Raw genomic sequence first — 24,171 nt, 5'->3', positions numbered from 1 at the left:
TGTGACAAAATTTTGCCTCCTAAACTGTCTGTCCAGCAACTCTGAGGAAGGGTCTCTGTTTCACAACACCCTTGTATCCTTTGCTTGCATTCCACTCCCATCCAACCTGTTTCAGATACAAAAGTGATTGACAGTTGCCCACTGTTTGGGATGACACATCATTCTACTGTCCCGCTGGAATCTCTAACCAAACAGAAGACAAGTTTGGTATTTTTGACCACGGGTACGCATATTGTCTTTTAAAAAAAAAGTCATTGCTGGACCGTAATTAACTCACAAATTAAAGCAATACACCGAAAACGTAGTAAGTAGCGTTAAGTGTAAAGTGCAGAGAACTGTAACATCTTATTAAGGTTGTGACTCGAATTGGATGGCGCAAGATAATGCAGGTACAATAACATTTTGGTAATATTCATAAATACGCGATTCATGCAAAAATATTTTTTTTTCTAATCGCATATTACCTTGTTTATTAGTTTACGTAAGAAAATATTGAAACCTCTCTAAGGCGGACACCTCTCTATAGCGGACAATTTTTGATTCCCCACGGCTGTCCGCTTTAGAGAGGTTTCGCTGTACTATGTTTAATAACTATACGTCACTTTAAACTCTCAAGAATGAAAATAAACGTTTGTACATACATTTTAAAAACAATCTGAGAAACAAAATAAGTTAACTGAATTCAAAATTTAATTATACATCACCTTAAACTTGAGAATACACTATAAAATACAGAGATTAATAAAAAATGAAATCTTTAAGTTTAACGTCCCACGGTTATGCCGGTTAGGCTAAATGAGACGGTGATAATGAGAAATGAATGAAATGGTGGAATGAAGAAAGTGGCAGGAAACGGGAGAACCCCGAGAAAACCCACGAGCACGGTGTTTGTCCACTACAAAGTCCACACGGCGCGAGTTGGGATCGAACCAAGGACCCCAAGCACCGGAGGTGAACGCTCTACCACTGAGCCACCGCGCCCCCTGAGATTAATAACAATGCATTACTGAAGAATGAAAACAAAAATGTTTTAGCTACCTATATTGTATTTACATGTTACCGGTATTTCTCATTAACTTTTTTTTTTTTTGATACCTCATGATCAAGTGTAGGGATGCGCAAGAGAAAAGATTTGAAATTGTCTCCTCTCGAAAAGGTGCCGCGAAAGTTATGTCTCGTCTCGAAAACTGGATCCGTTTCTATTGGAATAGCTCTATCTCGTCTCGAATTTCGTAACAAAAATTCTGTCTCGTCTTGTCTCGTGCGCATCCCTAATCAGGTCCATAGCCAAAAACTTCATTTCGGAGGGGTTCGATAGGGCTTTGGGATATCCGAATTTAGATATAGATAATCGATATCGACAAACTATCGAAACTTGTTCGAAATATCGAAAAATACAGCAATATCGAAATATAAACAATATCAAAAATCGAAAATATAGAAATATGAAAGAGATCAAAAATATGGATATATCGATCAAAAATGGATATATGATCTTGGAATACGATTTGGAAGAATAATGAGGGAGAAAAACAATCATTGATTAAATATTAAATTGAAAAGAAATAACAGCCTGACGCTCAAATACTTATCTATCCGGCACCCATCTTGATCCCCATAAAATATCATGAAGTGCTTGATTGATTCTAAACCCAATAATAGTAATAGTAATTTAAAAATAAACACAGAATATATAATTTACGCACCTTGAAATGTAGAAATTAATGATTGTAATCCCCAGCTTTCCAATAGACGTTTGATTTCTCCAAATGAAGATTCGGATATCTTGTTTCTTCTCAAGCAATAATGGGCTACAATAATCAGTTGCAGTCCAAAGCCAAGTCACTAAGTTAAGCATGAAAATAAAGAATTCATTAGTTAGATGCATACAAAATCCTACGCATGTAAATCCGAATCTACTTGTATTAAATTGTAAATTTAAACAAACTAAATTATACTACTTTGGAAAGCGTCTCCAAATATAATGTTTTCATTCTAAAGTGAAGGAATTTTTAAAATCGGATGACCCGTTTGCGCTGTACACTCTCTATGCGCCCAATGTGAAATGAAAATGCAACATTGCCATTTACCTGGACCCACAACATAAGTGAGTGAAGTTACTGTCTTTTACGCTAACATGTCGATGGCCAGCCCCCGTTTCAAACAGTAACTTCATTCACTTATGTTGTGGGTCCAGGTAAATGACAACGTTGCATTTTCATTTAAAATTGGGTGCATAAAGAGTATACACCACAAACATCTCGTCCGATTTTTTTAAAAAGTGTTCACTTTAGATTGAAAACGTCATATTTCGAGATGTTTTTCCTCTTACATTTTGTTGTAACTCTGATAATAACAGAGTTACTCTATATCAGGGAACGTTTGAGACATCTTGTATACTCATAAGAAGTTCCTTTCTAAATTCTACACGGATGTGGTTTCATTGAATGTGAGGTGGGTGATACACATTAGGCCTTTTGGGAGTACGTCACACGGACGACCGTAATTTTGTGTTCAAAATTTTTATGAACTGATGGGATATGTGATACATATGGCCACGGGCTAGAATTTTCTCAGTATGTCAAATACGCAATCAGATTTCATGCAGCTTAATTTGGTGAAAAGCTATTGCCAATTGAACGTTACATTTACCTCTTTCTTGCAGATGTTGAACCATGCCGTTAGCACGTGAGGAATGGATCGAAATAATCAAACTGTGGGGCAGGAGGAGTATATGTGCAGTGGTTGCCGATTGCAGAGTCATCCACAATGTGACTCTGTGTCACATGTTTCAGTGTCACAGTAATTAACTAAATTTGAGAAGACGGGCACATTCGTGAACATACATCGTAGCGGTTCAAACTCGCGGAACCTTTTTCCTTCCCCATTTTGAACCGGTACATGAAAATGCCATTTTCTCCATGTTTGCCTGCGCCGATTTTGACAATTCTTCACTAGTCGATTTCTCTCGACGAGTATTACAAGAATCAGCTAAAATCTCGCGGGCTCTTTATTCTTCCCCATTTTGAACTGATACATGAAAATGCGATTTTCTTCATGCTTGCCTGCGTCGATTTTGACAATTCTTCACTAGTCGATTTCTCTCGTCGAGTATTACAAGAATCAGTTAAAATCTCGCGGTTCTTTTTCATTCCCCATTTTGAACCGGAACATAAAAATGAGATTTTCTCCATGTTTGCCTGCGCCGATTTTGACAATTCCTTCACTAATCGATTTCTCTCGACGAGTACTACAAGAATCAGTTAAAATCTCGCGGGCTCTTTATTCTTCCCCATTTTGAACCGGTACATGAAAATGCGATTTTCTTCATGCTTGCCTGCGTCGATTTTGACAATTCTTCACTAGTCGATTTCTCTCGTCGAGCATTACAAGAATCAGTTAAAATCTCGCGGTTCTTTTTCATTCCCCATTTTGAACCGGTACATGAAAATGCGATTTTTTTCATGCTTGATTGCGCGATTTTGACAATTCCTTCACTAGTCGATTTCCCTCAACGAGTACTACAAGAATCAGTTAAAATCTCGCGGGCTCTTTATTCTTCCCCATTTTGAACCGGTACATGAAAATGCGATTTTCTTCATGCTTGCCTGCGTCGATTTTGACAATTCTTCATTAGTCGATTTCTCTCGTCGAGTATTACAAGAATCAGTTAAAATCTCGCGGTTCTTTTTCATTCCCCATTTTGAACCGGTACATGAAAATGCGATTTTTTTCATGCTTGATTGCGCCGATTTTGACAATTCCTTCACTAGTCGATTTCCCTCAACGAGTACTACAAGAATCAGTTAAAATCTCGCGGTCGTCTTTTCTTCCCCATTTTGAACCGGTACATGAAAATATGATTTTCTGCATGTTTACCTGCGCCGATTTTGAAAATTCTTTCAGTAATTTATTTCTATCGTCGAGTACTATAAGAATCAGTTAAAATCTCGCGGGCCCTTTTTTCTTCCCCAAGCCAGTATTTTTGTATATTTTGAATGTATTCAAGTATGGAACAAAAGTATTATATAATTCCCTTAGTAGGCTTCTCAACTTAATATTTTTCAACTTAAATTTTATTTATTTTAATTATTTATTTTCTTGTGACTCAATATTTAATTGCAATCGTTCATTGGGTAGAAGGGTGGCCATTCTCAAATATATAAATATAGTATTCTTAAAATTTATGTGTTCTCGTACTATTAGTTTCTTCCACTAGACCTGGAAATTGCAAAATTAATACCTGGAAAACCTGCAAAATTCAGGGAAATTGAGTTCCATATTTATCTATGAACACTGCTATTTACAATTTTTTTCGAATAGGGAGAACTGTACAAAAGGGTGTTTTGGGAATGGTATAACAATAGGTTTCTGGGAGTGTTGTTCGAAATGAAATCTTTACGAAGTTTATGAATGAAGTTTTACGTCCCACTATTATACTGGCTAGGCTAAAGACAACGGGGTGTTGTTCGGTGGGGGTCAATGTTGCCAATTTTGGGTAAAGTCGCTAAATAAGGGGAATTCGACCTCAACTATAGCGTAGGTTGACCATAAAATTTTCAGTTAAAAACGGGACAGGTTCTTGCAACCCTAGACTTTTAGATCTACCTTTGTTCTTATCAGTGCCTTGATATCAGATTTCCTCCTCTCTCTCTTTGTTACAGAGCGGGTACTTATGAAAAAGGAAAGACACGTTGAAATTTGTTCAACACACAACCAACTGCTAAAACCTCTGCTGCCTTTCGAACAGTACTGCGAACTATAGAGTATGTTTAATATAGGGAATTTCAGTTCAATTTTTGCCTCTTTGTTATTATTAATTATTAATACTTTTAAAAGGAGTAAAGGTACTGGGTTTGTTATTTACTTCTTTCATTTACATAAAACGGGACGAATACTAGTTTTTTCCATCTACTGACGGGACGGCCGGAACACGCCACTAAAACGGGACTGTCCCGGTCAAAACGGGACGTATGGTCGCCCTACGATAGCGACAAAAAATATTTTTTCCGATTGGAGACTTTTTTGGGTGATTTTTAAATGACGATTTACCTACTTTATAACGACTTATCAAAAAGATAGTCGTAAACCTGGTTCGTTTGCTGAGATAAAAATCCGAAGTGGTAGTAATTCTTTGACATTAAAAATATTAACTTCGATCTTTAAATACCATTAATCTCACCTTTTTAATAAAACTGACAACGTCTATAAACGATGTTAAACTGGTTTATTATTTGATATAATTTATAGTATCCTTTTCTTAAAACTGTTAAGTACACAAATTCACTGACTAGGTAACCATAAAACATGTCCATATCAACCACTATCCCATAATAATCACTTACATATATTAAAAACATTCTTCTTTTGTTAATATGAAATGAACATTCTACTAAGCATAGTGCACATGTATGAGTACTTTCTGCCCAAGGTACAGGTAAATATTACACAAACCAAAGTATTTTGTTATATAAAAATGTCGCTCGACAAAGGGACTGAATATAAAAGTCATGAGTAGGCTTGGCTTTTATCTTCAAGAACCACTGGTCCGTTAACATTAGTGTTGTTTACATCACATATGTCCATCATATTTTGATCGCACCTTGTATATCTATTCATTATATTTCACATATACATATATATATATAAATACATTCATAACAATTCTTTCATTTCATCATTATTTATCTTTAATTAGATTAATTATATTTATTTCATTATTATTCATTATATTATTAATATATTTTCTTATTAAAATATCGTCGCTTATTTAATTAGTCGTCGCAGGGTGCGATTTCAAAAAATGTAAAGGACAAACGTGGGTTACAAATAATATTAATCTTTGCGGGCGCATTAAATAACAAACAAGTTAGATGTTGCATTTAAAGATATACATAGTAGCACTAAGATGTTATAATAAAGAAGAATCTCGTTCAAGTTAGTCGTTGAATAATTAGTTTTATAGAATAGAGCTTCTTTTTAACGTAATCTTTGACAATTAAGTTTTCAACACAAATCAATCTAATATAAATAATCTTTGCTTTTAATTAATTATAAATCGAATTATAATTCCTCATATTAACAAGAAAGAATAAAAATCATTTGAAAATTAATTTTCCAGTCTACCTAAAACTCTATTTAAGCATTTCAAGTATTTTTAAGAATCGTTTTCATTATTGATATTAACACATAAACTTTAAAATGAAAATTTACAAGAATCTACAACTAACATTAATTTAACCTAATTTCATTGACGGTAATCATGTTACATTCGTACTTGCATATGAATCTAATAAAGTGCATTGTACCGCACAATCATGATTAGGTTCTACATTATGTTGTACATATCTTTCATCATGATTCTGATTTTGGTATGGAGTCCCATCTCTTGATCTCCAATTACGTCTATCCACGTAGTTCGCTGTATTTCTGGAATTTCGCTCAGTACTTCGATTATTTTTATATCTATTGCGGTTGAGTGATCTGACATCATAATTACCATGATTAGTTAGGTTAGGCGGATTCCCTACATAACCTTGTCTATTCTGATCATTTTGATTGCTAGAGTATACTCGGCTTAGGTTAGGTTCTGTATTATTCACACTCCGAATATTTAAATTCCGAACAGGCACCAAATGATCTGAATTATTCTTATTTTTACCTATTCCTGATTGTGGATTCATGGCATGATATTGAGTTTCGTAGCATTGGACAAGCATCAATAAATGGCTGAAACTCATACACTGTGTGGAAAATAAGATCTGTTGCAATTTAAATGGAAGCAAATTTCGAATCGATGCTATTATTCTCGATTCCGATTGCAAAGGATTAACGACCTTTAATTCGTTGTAGACATTTACAACAAATTCTACAAGAGATTTGTGCAATCGAGGATTGAAGTGTTGATTTCTAAGGGTGGCATCTCTATTTGCCAGCAAAAAGTCATTTTCATAATTTGCGATCAATGCCGCTTTGAATTCCTCATATGTACTAATGTGATCACGTATTGCCTTAAACCATAAGGAACAAGGTGGGAGTAATACATGGGGTATTAATTTCATATATTGTGATCGTTCGATACACATTATATTGCATTCGTCTTGGAATTTCTCTAAGAAAGAAGTAGCATTCTCATTACACTTACCACTGAATTTGCTCATAGCTCGGATTTCACTCATCTTAACACTTAATTTTACCTTCTTTTTCTCATTCCTTGTTCTTGTTGAGTGATAGTTTCTATCCATGACGTGCTGTGTCGTGACACCATCTATGTTTCGCTCATCAGTGCTTTTCGGACAACTTTCTTCTAGTATAATATCTTCATCAGACCCCGGCGAAGGCGAGTTCATCTCTGGTGAGTGGGGCAACTCAAAGCGATCACTACCCAAGTTATTACGGTAAATGTTGTCTTTAGCCTGTAACGTTCTAATCTCTTCCTGAATAGTAGCTAACAACTGTGTATTTACACGTATGTTATTAGAGTTGTTGCTGACCTGGATCTTTTGCTGTTTAATGGAAGATTCTATTACAGTGAAACCTGTCTATGTTGGCCACCATTGGTTCCATTGAAAAGTGGCCAACTTAGACAGGTGGCCAACTTACAGAAAATAAGTGTGATTGATGTATTTTTAAGATAGAATTTCTAGTATTACTTGATTGTAAAATTTTAATAAGCAATGGCAGCATAGCTACTTTTAAATAATGTATATAGAGTAATCATAACAATGTACAGTACTAGAAAAAGTACTACAGGATGTTTAATATATGTACCTTTATCTTCTTGAAAACTAGTCTGGTACACTTAGTTATTCGGATTGAAAGCGCAATTACACAAACAACGATATAATAGAAACATACTCACGCAGTTTATTGAAATTGATATTGTAGCATACTGAGTTATTTAGATTGAAAACAGGGGCTGCAGTGGTTCAGTGATAGAGATTTCACTTCTGGTGCATGGGGTCTCTGGTTCGATCCCAGCTCGCGTCAAGTGAACTTTGAAGGTGGACAGATACCGTGTGCGTGGGTTTCATCGGGGTTCTCCCGTTTCCTCCCACTTTCTTCATTCTATCATTTTACTCATTTCTCGTTATCACCTTCTCCTTTAGCCTACCCGGCATAAACGTGGGACGTAAAGATTTAATTTCAGATTGAAAACAAGAAAAGCAAAATTATAAATTGAAATATTTATGTGCAGTTTATATGTCTTTTTTCGACAGTGACAAATATTTTCTGTAGATATCTTTCGAAAAAAATAGCAAATCAGATATTATACAAATTTATTCATCGTGGTTCATTCTAAACGTACTTCTTTTATTCTTTTCCGCGTTCTAATTTTGTAGTTAACTACTTCTTGTTAATGAGCTACAAGTGTTTCCTCGTAGCAAAATATGTTTTAAGAATATCTTATGGGAATTCATATCTCAAAACTTCCGCTATCTTTCCACAAGCCGTCAGGTGCCAATACTTGACAACTGACATGGTTAGCTTTAACCTTGAGAATTTTCCGGAATTACTAAAGCTCCCCACTGATGAAAGGAGCTGATATAGCTAATGGTTTTCCAAACCAGACAGGGTAAACAAATACGTATAACCATTTCCTGAATTCCTGTACGTGCTTTTTCATATTCACATCTTCCTTCACCAACCCTTTATGAGGGTAGTGTTCTGGCCATTGACCTCCAAGAACAAATCGTGCGAATCCATGTTTCTTTGTGTCTAGTCTCAAATACAGAACATCTGCCTCTCATATGGGAATAAGAAAGAGTTAAGAAAAATAACAAAACGGTATTTTGCGTGGCCAAGATTCGCAGGTAAATTTATCATGATCATCATAGGACAAACATTGCTTCAATGTGGCCAACTTCCAAGATACACAGGTGGCCAACTTACAGAGTAATAAGTAACGATGTCTTATGGGAAAATGCAGGTTCAACATGAACCAGGCCAAGATAAGCAGGTGGCCAACTTAGAGAGGTGGCCAAGTTCACAGGTTTTACTGTACTTCTAAATCTTTTTTTACAGCACAGATTTCTTGATTTTGGTGATCATGCTTTTCCTGACAATCATCGGATATCTTTTTTAACTTTTCCTCGAACTGTGAGGATATGTCGTTCACCACCTGGACAATTGTCTGTTTCGTTTCATCTGATTTCTGTTCTATCCGTCTACTTAATTCTTCATATTGCTTATTAGATTCATCGAACTTTTGGTCCATTCGTCTACTTAATTCTTCATTTTGCTTGTTTATCTCGGTAGACATCTGCCTGAATTGTCGCTGTAAAGCTAACAAGAGTCGATCATCTGATGACAAACCTGGTGTTACACTAGTTTCACCTTGGTCACTAGTATTTGATTCCTGCTGCATTGCTTCGTTGTCCATTTTTCTTATGATTACTTTACCACTTCGCAATATGGTTAAGTTCTTATTCATTAACTGTAGTATAAAAGTAAATTCAACCTTACTCTTCTTCTTCGGGAACTGAATTTACAAAGTCCCGGGTGAGGTAAACCAAATTTTTATAACGACTTATCAAAAAGATAGTCGTAAACCTGGTTCGTTTGCTGAGATAAAAATCCGAAGTGGTAGTAATTCTTTGACATTAAAAATATTAACTTCGATCTTTAAATACCATTAATCTCACCTTTTTAATAAAACTGACAACGTCTATAAACGATGTTAAACTGGTTTATTATTTGATATAATTTATAGTATCCTTTTCTTAAAACTGTTAAGTACACAAATTCACTGACTAGGTAACCATAAAACATGTCCATATCAACCACTATCCCATAATAATCACTTACATATATTAAAAACATTCTTCTTTTGTTAATATGAAATGAACATTCTACTAAGCATAGTGCACATGTATGAGTACTTTCTGCCCAAGGTACAGGTAAATATTACACAAACCAAAGTATTTTGTTATAACTTACACATTTAGCGACTTTTTGCTGCAAACAAAATGTTCATCTGTAGAGAAGCATTATTAGTTCAAAACAGTTTTTACGTTCTTTTTTTCTGTTTGTTTGTTTTAATCAGCGCAACTGATGAAGAGTTTGGAAGTACAGCGTACTCACTGCCCCACAATCCTGCATTGTTATGTTACCCTTGCCCTCTAACGAAGAACAACTACAAACTTGATGTCCTTTAGTTTGCAGAGTTTCCGTTGAGAGACACACATAATACATCATTACCGATAGCAACAAGATTAGCTATAGATGCGTGAATAAAGGCGAAGAAGATGTTTGTTATATTTGCCCTTTGGGGTCTTTTAATTATTCTGCACTTTTTCTTTTACAAAAAAATTGCTTAACGTAAGTACTGTAGTGTTAATTATTTCGGAACTATTTTGACCACAATATGAACAAAAGTACCCGAAACAACCTGAAATGATCCCTGAATTAAAGGATTGGTTGCGCCCTGTTTACAAAGATGTGAGTAGAACCAGCGGCGCAAATCTGTCTTCAACATTGGGGGGGGGGGGGGGTAAGACCGTTACCATACTTTTTTTTTTGGCGATGTCCGAAATACTTATGAAGTTGAAAAACAATGTTGTGGAGGATCAGAGTTGTCTTCAGCGTTGGGAGGCTGCAGATTTGAGGCTTATTCTGGGGGACATCTATTTTATCTCACGTTCCTTTATAGCAATCGGACAAAAATAATCAAATTTCTCCCAAAAAACACATTTCAAATCGGATTATTGGCGAGAAGTCCCCCTCAGTTCCAGGATTGGAGGGGACATGTATCCGTCATCCCCCCCCCCGGATTTGCGCCAGTGAGTAGAACATATTGTTTAGTTTACATCTACAACTTTAAAACAATGCTTATAGACAATGAATTTCTCGATTATTTTTTATAGCGACTTTTCACCCAAAATTGGAGTCGTCACCTCTCGTTTCGCAAACTTATTGCCAACATTTTGGAAACTGGTTGCGAAGAGAGCTACAATGGATGAGTCGAGTTATTTCGTCGCTTCCGCTGTGAACCTAAGTACAAGATTCCAAAGAGATTAAGAAAAAATGAAATGAAACCTTTGAATGGTGGAATGAAGAAAGTGGCAGGAAACGGGAGAACCCCGAGGAAACCCACGCACACGGTGTTTGTCCATCACAAAGTTCATTTGACGGGGGCTGGGATTGAACCCGGGACCCGAAGTATCGGAGGTGAACGCTCTACCACTGAGCCACCGCAGCTCTTAAGAGATTAAGAGTCACAAACATAGTCACTTTCAATTTTGTAATATATATAGGTCTATATATTGCATCACTGACTGATAACTAAAATCCTTGGATTGTATATATAAAAGTCGCCCCCTGCCCGTAAAAAGCTTCATTCGAACTCGGAATCGAACAATTGCATCTGTAAAACAGTGCTGAGTTGATTTTAACGTTCCTTTCAGCAGCAAGGCTGTATGAGACGTGGACCTACAGATTAACGTGGAATCCGAACCACATAAGCTCCGGCCGGGAATCGAAAAAATGAAATGAAATCTTTGAGTTTTATGTCCCACGGTTATGCCGGTTAGGCTAATGGAGACGGTGATGAGTAATGAATTAAATGGTGGAATGAAGAAAGTGGGAGGAAACGGGAGAACCCCGAGAAAACCCACGCGCACGGTGTTTGTCCACCACAAGGTTCACTTGGCGGGGCTGGGATCGAACCCGGGACTCCAAGCACCAGAGGTGAACCTTCTACCACTGAGCCACCGCGGCCCCCGGCCGGGAATCGAACCCGGGTATCCCACGCCAAAGGCGTGTTCACTAACCACTTAGCCACGAGGGAGCTCATCTGTAAGGCAGTGTAAGCAAACGAAAAAAACGCACACTGGATGTTTGCGCAACTGAGGATCAAAACATTCTCAATGGAGTATGAGAAATAGTTAACGTCAATCAAAGTGTGCTTTTGCTTATTCATTACTTCGTTAATACTTCATTCCTTCTAGAAATAGTGAAACTATACTATGAAGAAACACTAATAAACTAATAACAATTACGTTGTATTTCTTACCACACCACGAAAGTAATATACCATTTTTACCACCCATAGAATTTGAACCTAGTACTATACTGCATTAGTCACGCCGTAACCAAAGCTGAACACCTGGCACTCGTAGCTGTTGAAGCTGTGTTGTAGCTACCTGTATATCACGCGGCCTGCGTTGGTACTCCTCAACATAAGTACCTCACAGCCCAAAGCCAGGAAACATCACAGACAGAAGACAGGAGCACAAGCAGTGCCTGACACTTCACGAACTCAAACCCGCCAAGACTCAACTCAACATGACCTTCAATTACGTTCTAGAAACCAAACCAATGCTAAGGCACAAACTTACCAACTTCCTATATGAAAACACAAGAAAAAAAATCTAACTTTTTTGGTTCCAAAGTGATGACATAACAAAATACTAAAAAGGTTTTAATTTTCAGTAACCCAAACATTAATTAAATAGGGAACATAACAAAGCAAAAATAAATAAAAATAAAAATAAATTAAATTAAAAAATAAAAATCTGACAAGTAAACTCTCCCTGACTACTTTTTTTTTAATTTCAGTGAGGCTGTAAAATATGTCAATATCTTCGTAAAATATATATATTTCAATGTAAACAAGTTCTTTAAACAAAAGAAAGCTTTGTAGTAGAGCGCTTACCTCTGACGCGTTAGGTCCCTGGTTCGATTCCTGCTCCCGACAAATAGCCTTTTGGTGAACACTGTAGGTGTGGTTATTCTTAAGACTTTCCAGTTTCCTTACATTTTCTTGATTCCACCATTACCATGTATCTCATCCCCCCCTCACCTTCTCTCTTACATTGATGTACAATCATGGGGCGTTAAACTAAAAGAAAAAAAAATCTTGCAAATATCCTAGTAAAAATGAGTTTTCTAGACTACACAAGTGGCCCCGCGTAGGGTAGTCGCTAGCGCTCTCGCCTTCGGTTGCGAACGGTCCCGGGTTCGATCCCGGGGGAGAACTCGGTCGAAAAAGTATCAAAAGATTTTAAGTCCAGCCATCCTGAATGAGGTTTCCTTGGGTTTTCCTCATTCACAGCAGGCAAATGCCGGAGTGGTACCTAATATATAGGTCCCAGGCCGTTTTCTTCCTTCCCCAATCCTTTCTTCCCTTCCTTTCCCCGGATAGTGTACTCACCGAGGAAAGTCATTCCTCATATGTGACGGAATAACAAGGCCATTGATGTCGAAAACCCAGAAATCTAAATCCTAAATCTTCACTACACAAGGAAATTTTCGCGCTGAAAACGGTTTATTAGCAATTATGTTAAACAGTCCTGTAGTAAATCTGCACCAAGTAATAAATCGTCACATATAAAACGGAATGAATAAACACATAACATTCATTTTGCTACCTTGAAACGTAAAATGTTTCAAAACATTAATATTGAAAGATTTCTCAAAATTCAGATACACCCATTCCATTCTCCTCAATCATTAACGAGTTACAATAGTATGAATTGTCATAAACTACATTACTTAGTACTATATTAAAGCAAGTTACACTAAAAGAATATATAATTAATGGAATATTTAACTAAAATAATAGTTAACTATTGTACTTACCCAGGCTTTTGTTTCCTTCCTCTCTTCTTTTCCGTTTGTAAACAACCTCGTTTCGCAAGCAAAAGACGTTAGTTCAATGACGTCAGCCATGGCGAAAGAAAGAGTGTCTATAGGCGGTCAGGATCTCACACACAGATGGATGTATATAATATATAGCTGACGTATGAAACATACGTATACGTATGTAATATACAGAAGATTGTTAGATGTCAGATATCCTGCAGCAGCATAATGTAACATCTAAGCGGGTAAAAGGCAATACCTGTGTAGCATATGGATAAAGTATGCTCCGTACAGATTTCCTTAGTAAACATAACGAATCCTTGTATTTGTACAATATACCGCTGTCCGGATAATGGATTTTTCTCAGTGCAAGAGCGCCGATCCTGGGGGGCTAGCCCCCCCAATCTCATGTGGGCCCCCATGTATTTGTATGAATATGTATTTGTTATATGTATTGTTGTATGAATTTTTTTTGAATGGGCCCCCTCAAAGTTACAGAGAAATCGGCGCCGTTGCCAAGATGAACGACAATCTGGAATGGCGGAAACTTCTTAACGAGGAACTGCATAATTTATACCCTTTACCAAACATTGTTAGAGTCATCAAATCTAGGAGGCTCAGTTGGGCAAGGCATGTAGCGAGAATGAAAGAAAGTAGGAACACTTTCGAAGTTTTGACTGGAAATCTAATCAGAAAACGTCCATTAAGAAGACCTAGACGCAAATGGAAGGACAATGTTAAGATGAATCTCGCAGAAATAGGAAAACAAAGTAAAAACTGGATTCAGTTGGATAAAGACAGAAGTCATTGGAGAGGTTTTATGGACGCGGTATTGAACCTTCGGGTTCTATAGGCCATAGAGTTAGTTAGTTCTTTTACGGCAAAAAATATTTTGAGTAATATAACGGAAATTCAAAAGGTTTTGTTTTGTCTGTATGTAGATCGATAAAACAGAGCACAACTGATACACGTTTGTCTTGACGGTACAAGTAGTTGATGGAGAAATGATTCCAATAAATTCCTTCAAATTGGAAGCATTTCATATGTCAATGGAAATTCGCTGGGTCCGATTTCAAATGTGTTATTATTCCGTTTGTTTACCTTCATTTTTAATATTTCCGCGCAAACAGCCGCTTGCGTGTGTCTCTTTACTCCTCTCATTTTCATACATTCATTCTTACCATTGTGATTAATCCAATTAGGTAGAAAAGCGTGATCAATTAAGCAAACACATCACTATCACAACGTTGAACATGTATTTCAGACTTCGGTCGTTTCCGATTTAGGAAACGCTCCTGCGTACATTATAAGTCATTACTCAACACCTTGTATACTACATCATCATTAAGAAATCGTATATAATAACTTTCTTTAAGTAATAAATAAAAACTTGTTGTGACTGTTATTGAAAATTTTGGGTTATGAGCGGAGCGAGCAAGAAAATTTTTAACAAATGTATTTCTTTTCAAACTGAAACTATTGATTTAATAGGGCGCCAATTCTTTTAAGGGGCGCCACGTCGTTTACTCTTTTCTGTTATCTTTTCTTTCTTTTTGCTCTTTTCTCGTTCAGCGCCCCCTTACTATCAGCGCCCGGGCCAACCGCCCCGCTCGCACCCCTCTAACTACGGCTTTGGACATTACACGGAAGTTTCTGTAAACTTTATTAGCATAACAGTCCATAGAGAAAACGTTATTTAAGCAAATTTAAGTTTTATAAACGATAGAAATCATTTATAGTACATTAAAGACACAAAAAATAACCCATCCCTGGTACAGTGAACTGTTGGGACAAACGATACGGTTGGGTTGGATCAGACCCACTGCTGCTTCAAATGAAAGAAAGTGGTTGAAACAACGAGTTTAAGGAGTGTTTATATTTTAGTAATTTAGGTTTCATAAAATAAACTCTGCTTCTTTCAAAAGAGGAAAAGTACCTGTTACACTGAAAAATAAGAAGAAACTTCAAAAGATTCATGAAAGTAACATATAATTCGAGGGTAGTTCAAGAGTAAGATAGCGCTAACATGTCACTTTCATCGAGTTGTTTTTTGATTCCCAAAATGTAGGGATGCACACGAGACAAGATTTGTGGCTGTCTCGTCTCGAAAATGTACTGTAAAAGTGATGTCTCGACTCAAAAAATGTATATTTCTCTATTGGAAGAGCCGTGTCTCGACTCGAATTTTGTCAGGAAAATCCTGTCTCGATTCGTCTCGTGCGCATCCCTACCAAAATGGGATTTCCCTACAATTAATGCACATATCTGATTAAAGCAATCTCGAACACGAACAGTTGGACTAAGTACATGAAATCATATTTTCAATACACCAAGTTTAGAAAAGAGTTTGTTGATGTTATGTCCAAACAAATAATTGGGCAGCATTGTTCATTTTCTCCTCCGATCTCCATCATTAACAATTATCATTGGCTACACTATACGTACATAGTTCTCCAGATAGAAGACGTACAGGAAAATTTTTGATTGAAATATATTAGATCGGCTACACTGTATGTAGTTCACCAGGTATAAGGCGTACAAGAAAATTTGTGATTGAATATAATGAATCTTTTGATCCAAAAATGAAATAATGTCATACAGTTTTACATCCCACGATGTTGCTGGCTAGGCTAAAGGAGGCTCTGATGATGAGAAATGAATGAAATGAAGAAAGTGGGAGGAAGCGGGAGGAAGCGGGAGAGCCGCGAGAAAACCCCCACACACGCTGTTTGTTCACCACAAAGTTCACTTGGCGTGAGCGAGGATCGAACCAGGGACTCCATGCATTAAAGGTGAACACTCTACCACTGAGTAACCGCGGCCTCAATAAATTTGTAGAATATCCAGTGCTTATCATGAAGTGGTATAGTTCTTCTTTTTCTTCTTCTTCTTTTTTTTTTTTTTTTTTTTGAAAGGAAGATAGTTTCTATAATATATTATGAACATAGACGTATAGGATTAAGTTTTATGTTTTTAAATTTATTTTACACTTCAATATAAAAAACTGTGTTTGATTGAGTTCACCACCATTTTTAGAAGACACATCCATTTACTAATGCACGGGAAGGATCAAATAGGAGAAGAAATATTATACATACCGTTCTAACATATTTTGCCATCTGGCCAGAGCTTCATTTCTGCAGCGTAGAATTCATTGTGCTCGTCTTTCCAGCATTAGGGAAACGACTAAATGATTTCGTTAAATGTAACACAATTAACAATGATTAAGAATCATGAATCGAAATGTCGTGTTAGTTTTATTTTGACATTGTGACTGCCTTTTAGCTGGCTCCATACGACCTCTTTATTCCTTGCAAATAATAACAAGAAAAATAAAATGAAGTTTAGGTAATAGAAGGCGACAAGCTTTATTATTATTGTTATCATTATTAGTACAACTATTAAACTAGTATAACTTCCGCTTTCAATATTGTCTCCGAAATAAAATTTGTAAGAGATAGGGAGATACTGTGTTTAATGGTGCGAGAAACAGGCTTCATCATCCTTAATCCTCTATTGCAGATAGAAAGAACTTACGGGTTTACTTCCAGTATCAGTATTGATTTCACATAGTTTGAAAGTCTTCCATAGTTTCACTCTGTGAAAGAAAACTCATGTTTCTACACCAAAATATAGTCTACGAATACTTTATGAAGAATAAATGTCAGAAACTTCGATTTTTTTTTTCAGAAGCGAAGTTAACTATTATCTTTATATTTCAGAAATAAGTATTTCATTAACAATCTAAATTACTGTATGGTTCATTTTTCACACGAAAATCAGAGAGAATAGTTTGCTCGTGCTGATCTAGTTTGTTGTTATGATTTTCTCAAGAATGGTTCTAACAATTTTGTTGAAGAAATATTATTAACCCCTTAATATGGCATAATCCATCTCTTTCTGAAGAAGGCAGAAATTTGTTTTGCTGATAGGGTAATTTTTTTCGGATGAAGTTTTATCAAAAAACCTAATGTAAATTTTTTACTTATTTCTTAAATAAATATTTTTAGTAATAACAGCAGCATGACATCTTATATTCAAAAATGGGTACAATGGCTGCCTCATAATTGTACCTCAAGTAGGGAGATGAAGTTCGGTATATAAAATCCTCATTAGAAATAATTGAGTTTTCCTTTTATCCGCTTCTAAAGGAAACAGGAGGTAATTTTTCTGTAATATTCTAAATTCTGATTTTGTATTCATAAACGTTTTGCCTAACGATTTGCATGAATTGGGAATCTCTTAGTTTAGAGTATGAGAAAACGATTTTATTCTGCCTTCATATCATGAAAAGTTATTTAGGGATGATTGATGAGGGTTTAAGTAACTTTAGTGAAATCAAATTTACATCAACAAGTATCACGAAAAGTAGATAAAGTTCGTACATTGGCCTATTTTTCAAATATTTTACATAAACATTATTCTTTCCGTGAAAAGAAAAGGCATTCCAGTATTGTATTAACAAATTACTATATTAAATAGATTCTTCTAACGTATTGATATGACTATAATAACATATCTATTATAGATAAATCATACTGTTTACTCTCCTTCATTTTTTTCTGTCTTGGAGTTCTTGCTTTATAGTTTCATCCGTTTCTAATAGGGCTCTCGAAGGGCTAAAAATTTTCTCCCTGATAAAGAACAAGAGGGCGAAGTATTGATCAAGAGAAACTGGATGCGCAGAGCAGCTCTGAGTCTGCATTTTAAACCATCCCTCTCTCACACATTGTCAGCCATCTGAATCTAGGTTTGTTAGCAGGGCATAATTCACTATTATAGCATCGCCAATTTTTGTGCCACAAAACGATCATATAAAGATGCAGTGATGTGAATTTAATATTTAATTGTTACGTGTATAAATGTGAGTTACAGTGGCCATATCAGATCTTATTACGACAGAGAAAGTTCCATCCATATGTAGGAAATAGTGACGTCATGGGAGTGCAAACATATTTGTAGTGAAAGGAAAGAAATTCTATTACAATATAAACAAGAAAAAATATATTAATGTTTAATATAATGTGGAAAACTATGGTTGAATCGGGGAGAACTTGTTTAGGTTAATATACACATACTCATGTATATGTGTACATGTTTATGCGTGTGTATTTTACCTTGTAACAGTATTAAATGGACTGTTACTTCATATACATTTTTTAAATCAATGAATACATAAGAGAAATGCCCAAGCAAACCGTACCTGAGGAGCAATTGATCCCTCCGCAAGATAATAAAATTTGTGGAACAATCTGTTTTTGTCAAATGACAGCTGTGTTAAGTTGTGTAGCACTTGTTTACCTTTCGGTCGCTATTTACATGCCCTCCCTAAGGGCGTTTCAATCTGGAATCACTGAAACTCCTGTAATGTGCACTACGACCAGAAACGCCACTAAAGAAGCGTGTGAGTGGGGTTCATGTGGAGAGTGGTGCCTCAGCAAAAGTTCTGGGGCTTGCACTCAAATTTTTGTTAACCTCAGACGTAATGGCACGAATCTTCTTTTCGAAGAGTGTACTGTAACTGCTGAAAAAATCTGCCATGGAATTGATAAAGACAAAGCTAAAAAATATGTTTGTATCAGAGAGGAGTGTAAAAACTTGAACGGCACCTTTAACTGTACTTCCGGCGAATGCATAAATATAACAGACATTTTTGAGTGTGTCTATAGAAAAACAGAGGAAGTATATAAATGCAATGGTAAAAGAGGAAAGATAAATTGCATTCGAATAAGTGGTTTGTTTGACTGTGTGAATGGCATATGCCATAAGATAAAGCCTCCTTATAATTGCGAGCGAAGGTGTGTAGACATTCCAACATGGAACAAGAATATTATTCTTTTGAGTGGAGACAGGGTTTTTCTCTCTCAATGTAAGAGAGCATTAGTTTTGAACACAGATAAAGTAGCATGGACAGATAGCCAAGATATTTTGATGACATCATGTTATGACATAGAAAACAGAACAAAAGACATTGTAGGCTACGATTGCATCAATGGTACTTTATTAGAGAAAAATTTACTTAATGAGAAAACTAATTTCACTTTCCTTAGCAATTTGAGTTACTACAACGGGCGTCAACTAGACGCAAAGAATGAAATTACTCCTTCTGAAAGCAGTCTTCTTATTTCGAATGAATCGAAGCTATTGATTAATTTAGAAGCATGTGTGAACACCCTTCGCGGGGAATGTGCGGAATTCTTTAAAGAGTATGGTCGCGATGGATCAGATCACAATGCAAGAGCACGTTTTCCTTGCTTTTATTCTGAAGTCGATACAGAATATGTAGTGGCTCGGTTTGATTTGAATGAAACTTACAAACAGTTTCTGATCGCATCTATTATTCCTTCTGGGCTTTTTATCATATCTTGCGTTGTCCTTGTTTTGTGTCAGCGGACAGTGGAGGTAGGTGACGATCAGAAGATGCGATTCAAATCATGCATCGCCGGAGATATTGAGAGCTCTGCGGACCTGGGAGACGGTGTCATGGCTCTTTGAGATACGTCACGTAAGATATTCTATGTTGTGTCGTTGTTGTGAGACGATTATTTTTAACAGACAATCTTTTGTATCCTTCATTTCGTAGACACCAAAAAAAGCTTGAAACGTATGTTTTGTATTATTTAATATTTCAGATTGTATTAAATAAAGAAATAAGTAACAACAAATTATTCTGTAGACGTAGTGTATTTGTTGTGTTGTGTATTTTACGTTTTATAATGACTCCTGTTGAACAGGCATGTCTTTTGTTTATTGATTCTTTATAAGTAAAATACCAACTGATTCGCATTTTTTGTTACTTTATGTTCTAATGTTATATGTTTAGGTAGTTTTAGAAACTGCATAATTTTCTACTTCGTTAACAAAAACAATCCAACATAAAGAGTAATGTGGAAATATATTTTAAGTTTTTTTAAAAGAAAATATTATAAGATATTGAATGATGTTAATACTTATTACGAGAATAACTGCGAGTTACGATATCCAAAAATTGCTGTTTAAATAATAACACAATTAACGTTTGGTTCACGAACTACCTTTTCCCTAAGAGAGAGTTTCTTGGTGTTTTATTTCTTTAAAAATTCGTAGAAAACGATAGCTTAAAGTGTCTAATTTTAAACTATGCCTGAAAACAACAAAATTTGCTATATAAATTTAAAACAAAGGAAAGGCTGTGTTCATTGTTCGTGTTTCTGGACATTAGTTCCACGAGGGGCTGAGTGTACGGAACGTGTTAAAATATATACTAACCTTATTGGAATTACTTGGCCAGAATAACAGTCCAGTGTTGGGTTTACTCCAGTTATTGGGCGAGCATGGTGGGACAAGGAACGCAGAGCATCATTGCTGCAGTGTATTCAAGGGTTTTTCTGAGTTGCAATTTAGATCTTATAAGAAGTTTGTTCGGTTTGCGTTTGATAAGGATAATAAATTATATAGTTGTTATTGAGTGTAGGAATGGTTCACGATTCCTGCAGTAATGAAAACGCATCGTGGATAGCAATATACGCATGGAAATTACCGATCTAATAACAACGTAGCACAATTGACAATTCAGTGTGCTCCTACCATGCATTAAGCAGATTGTGTAAAAAAATGTTACTTTTTATTCGATTTCATTATAAAACAGGAGTAACTCGTAATAGACAGGAATGACGATATTAGTGACTAATAGATTAATATAGTTTAGAGCAAAGTTTTCCAATTTGGGTTTCGGTACACTTTGGGATCGCGTGGTAACTTCAAGGGTGTCACGAGATTTGTTTGGTAGAAATAATTACTTTTAAACGAATGAATAACTTATGATAAAGCAATACTAAATATCGTGATTAATTTTCGTTCAGCGTATTAACTGCGTGATCGACATGTTGATTTTTACAATTTACTCTAAGTAACATTCAATGGTACCATTGTATGTCTCTGTTCTTAATGTTATAGGGACACTAAATTCAGATTGTATAACTAGGAATATTTTAAAATGAGTTTCACGTGCTGTATCGACGAAGGGCGCTTGTTCTTTACTGGAGTGTTAATGTGTGTAGAAAAACTAGCGAATGGATGTCGTACAGGACGTACCCACCAGATTCGAACCCTCTTTATACTTCGTAACTTTCTAAGTAATATACTTGTGTTTTACCTGCGTCACAAGCGCTCTAACACGTCCACACCCCTCAAACCATTCGACTATGGATCCCCTTAACAAAACAATTTTCTATGGGTGAGCGCGTGGTGTCGAATAAACTAATGTGTACTAATGGGTGTCGCCATTAGGGAGAGGTTGGAAAGCACTTTTTTAGAGAATTGCGTAATATCTTGTAACCTTAACTTGAGTTAGGGTTAAACTTGACAGTCTTTACGATGATCACGTTTGTATTTTAAACATATGTTTATCGGTTGACATTCAAGATCGGTTATTTTCCGAGTTTCAGCTAGGAGAGAATTCAGATATATTTTCATACGAGGAATGCAAGAATCCTCTCTAACGATCTAGAGGCTAGTGCATGTGAATTCCTGGATTCGATGCACGGTGAGAAATCACAAATAATAATAATAACAATTTTTTACGATCATTCACTTTCATATCCTTTTGGGATTGACTCGTAAAATTTGATCGGAGTACATCTTTCTTTTAGGATTATTATTGAAATCTAGTTCTTTGGTAGAGTTGGATTAAAAGTAGTTGACGAAACATGAGCGTATGGGTGGTGTAAGCGTAAGTATTATTCCTTCAGCATATAATACACTCGTAACTTTAATTTATGAGGATACAAATTGGGCCTGAACTCCCTCTGAATTTATCTCTGTTTCTAGCATTCAGGTACCAAAGAATAATTCTACTAATTGTTTTCGTTCAGTGTAATTTTGAACTTTGGAAGTCTAGTGTTATCTTTGTATCCGTCTTTACAGACATAATGACGTAACACGCTTTTCTATTGAACGTATTCTCAATGATATTTGTCAATTGACTTGAAAGGACTGAGTTTAGCATAGGCACACATCAGGCTCGTATCCAGGGGGGTCTAGGGGGTCGGCCCCCCTAAGTTTTTGCTGGCCCCTCCTAAAAGTTTCGCGGTTGGCTTGCAAATTAACTATAATGTGGTGATGAACTATCATATGGTTGGATCGCCCCCCCTAACTTCAGCCGGGCGCCCCCTACATTTTTGGGCTGGCTACCGGCCTGGCACACAGGGTACCCAAATCTTGAACGTAGCAGATGTATGATCTTGTTTAATGAAACCTCCTCCCTTCGCCTTTCTCTGAAAAGCTTGTATTGTTATCTAGAGATAGAATATAACGAAGGGCAAATTGTCTTTAACCAGTTGTGATCTTTACATAAAGTCAGAGTATTATGTTAAATGTGCCATATAGGGTTGTAAGAGAATGAGTAGCGATTTTTTAAGTGTGTACATTATCACCCATCTTCTTCATGAATTGGTGTAAGAACGATCGCGTGATTTCCAACTAATTGTTTTATCACTACTACCCCTCCTCTTGCCAATATCTTTTGAATGAGTCGAATCAACCAATTTTAATTAAGTTTTATTTACCATACAGAGAATCTGATTCTTTGTACAACACTCAGGTTAATTTATTGGCAAGTTATTATCAAATGAGGGTGACTTAAAATGCCGTTGATATATCTTCTGAGTAATAACTGAAACTGTATTTGTCTTAGTTTAAACACACGTGAAGTAATTTGTTACGAAGAGTATAATAAGAACTGTGATAGATTATTTACACTTTAACACTATAAACACTGCATCGGTAGATGGTGGACTGTATAACACAAATGCTGGTTCGTTCTGTAATAGTTCAATTTAATAATACAATGACTATTTCTTACAATTCCCGAGTTAAAATAAAATGCATTTTGAACACTACGATGATGCAGCTATAGGCTACGCGCACACTCACACACTGCTGCTATACACAGTTTCAACAAGCACCTACACCTTCCTTCTTCTTCTTCTACAGCTAACAAGTTACATTGAACAAACATCTTTAAACAAAACTAAACAATTTTAATAAACAAGTTAGGACTAAACATAGCCCCCACCCTTGAACGATTTAGTTCAAGACACACACATAAAATGAATTAGTACGATATTGGAAATGAACTACAGTGGAGTCTCGTTAATTCGAACTTGGATAATTCTAAATATTGAATAATTCGAACAGAAGTCCATTCCCCTTGAAAACTACATTGAAAACAATAGTAAAAAATCGTGGATAAATCGAACTTTTGAACCTATGTTTTGGATAATTTGAAGTAAATACAGTTGAAAATTTTTAATGTTGTGCAGATGTAAACAGAGAAATACAGTTTTAACGTATTTTCAGTTATCCAGCTGCAGCCATAGGGAAGGGTAGTACAAAAGATAAATAGAAAATCTATGTAATGATAAAGATGAAGGTGAGTTGGGGAAGAAGTAAAGATAGAGAACGTGTGCCAATCTCATCTTGTTTCAAAATTGGTTGAAAATTTAAGATGAATTATTGATAAAGTCAACCAACGTTATTAATATCGTATTCCACGCAATACATGAAATTCAAGATTTATTGACCGTACAAAAACAATCAAATTTAAGC

The 24,171-nt window shown here is 35.9% G+C and overlaps 3 protein-coding genes across 3 annotated transcripts in view; all 3 read left to right on the top strand.

Moving 5' to 3' along the window:
• The window catches only part of LOC145661164 (uncharacterized), a 94,132-nt gene that overhangs the window by 22,791 nt on the left and 47,170 nt on the right, over positions 1–24,171 (top strand). The window lies entirely within an intron of this gene.
• LOC145661166 (uncharacterized) overlaps positions 1–24,171 on the top strand; it is a 145,444-nt gene that overhangs the window by 74,173 nt on the left and 47,100 nt on the right. The window lies entirely within an intron of this gene.
• The window catches only part of LOC145661167 (uncharacterized), a 53,026-nt gene continuing 47,166 nt past the window's right edge, over positions 18,312–24,171 (top strand). Inside the window, exon 1 of the mRNA XM_081726618.1 lies at positions 18,312–20,089. Coding sequence (XP_081582744.1) covers positions 18,769–20,079 — 1,311 coding nt within the window. The 5' untranslated portion in view covers positions 18,312–18,768 and the 3' untranslated portion in view covers positions 20,080–20,089. The remainder of the gene's footprint in view (positions 20,090–24,171) is intronic.

The sequence above is a fragment of the Thermobia domestica genome, chromosome 1 (genome assembly GCF_964235325.1).
Source record: "Thermobia domestica chromosome 1, izTheDome1.hap1.1, whole genome shotgun sequence".
NCBI lineage: Eukaryota > Metazoa > Arthropoda > Insecta > Zygentoma > Lepismatidae > Thermobia > Thermobia domestica.
Note: the sequence above shows the minus strand (reverse complement) of the source record. Positions and strands in the feature narration are given on the sequence as shown.